General features: G+C 41.0%; 1 protein-coding gene across 2 annotated transcripts in view; it reads left to right on the plus strand.

Annotated features, from left to right (window-relative positions):
- The window catches only part of sptb (spectrin, beta, erythrocytic), a 106,787-nt gene that overhangs the window by 86,428 nt on the left and 19,273 nt on the right, over nt 1-1,086 (plus strand). For both annotated transcript variants that reach the window (XM_014028788.1, XM_014028789.1), the window contains exon 28: nt 598-842. In XM_014028788.1, the coding sequence (XP_013884242.1) occupies nt 598-842 (245 nt within the window). The remainder of the gene's footprint in view (nt 1-597; nt 843-1,086) is intronic.

The raw sequence follows: 1,086 nt of genomic DNA on the forward strand, positions 1-1,086 counted from the left end.
TTCAGATATAAACACTGAACTAAAGAAGCAGGTCAGATAATTATTTAATCGGCTCTGATTAAACAACAACTGCAGATTCGATGTGCAAAATGTAGCATCCATGCTAGSTCTGTAAACAAACAAGCCGGCTGATGAGACGTCATGTCTTTTACTGCACATGCGTGTCACATCAGTGCTGTGTAGCATTCACACGGGTCTGATGCAGGCCACATTTAAAATGTAACGTGAACGTTCACACTAAAAGATCGGATTTTTTCAAAAAATCGGAACTGAGCATTAAGACCTGCAGTGTGAACGTAGCCATAGACACAGGACAAACATTAATTTCTGCTTCTGCTTTTCTGTGGCAGAATATCATACTACATATACTGTAATGTTTTTAGGGTAAAGGTGAAAAAGAAATAGGAGAATAAGTACCTATCAGCTCTTGTTTTGGCTTCAAAGTTGACAGTAAGAAAGATTTTAGCTGCTTGTTCTTTTGCTAAAATTTAAAACGTAGCATTTGTGAAACAATAAGCACAGAGCTAACAGCAGTCCATGCTTGACTTTCATTGTTCCAGAATAATTGCATCTACTCGATGTTTTTCCATCCTCCAGGTTCAGCAGTTCCAGGAAACAGCTTCCAGGCTTCATGCTCAGTACGCCGGGGACCGAGCCAACGCCATCAGGGCCACTGAGAAGGAGGTGGTGGACGCCTGGAAGGGTCTGCTGGAAGCCTCTGATGGCCGCCGGACGCAGCTGGTGGACACAGCTGAGAAGTTCCGCTTCTTCAGCATGGTGCGAGACCTGACTGCCTGGATGGAGAGCATCATCCAGCAGATAGAGACTCAGGAGAAACCCAGGTGAAAACACTTCAAACTGTGTCATTTCTGCTCAACTCAGGTGTCACTGGTGTCTGCAAACGTTTTCAAAAAGCTTTAATATTCACAAAAGAGGGAAAACTTTGGATTTCCAAACTTTAATTTAGAGAGTTTCTTTAAATTAACACACAGTATATCACTGTTATAAACAGGATCAAACTTTATTTCACTGCATTTTGTTGAAAAACACAACAAAAAGAAAAAGAATCTAAATAATATACATGAA

This window comes from Austrofundulus limnaeus, unplaced genomic scaffold (assembly GCF_001266775.1).
Source record: "Austrofundulus limnaeus strain Quisiro unplaced genomic scaffold, Austrofundulus_limnaeus-1.0 Scaffold807, whole genome shotgun sequence".
In the NCBI taxonomy this organism is placed as follows: domain Eukaryota; kingdom Metazoa; phylum Chordata; class Actinopteri; order Cyprinodontiformes; family Rivulidae; genus Austrofundulus; species Austrofundulus limnaeus.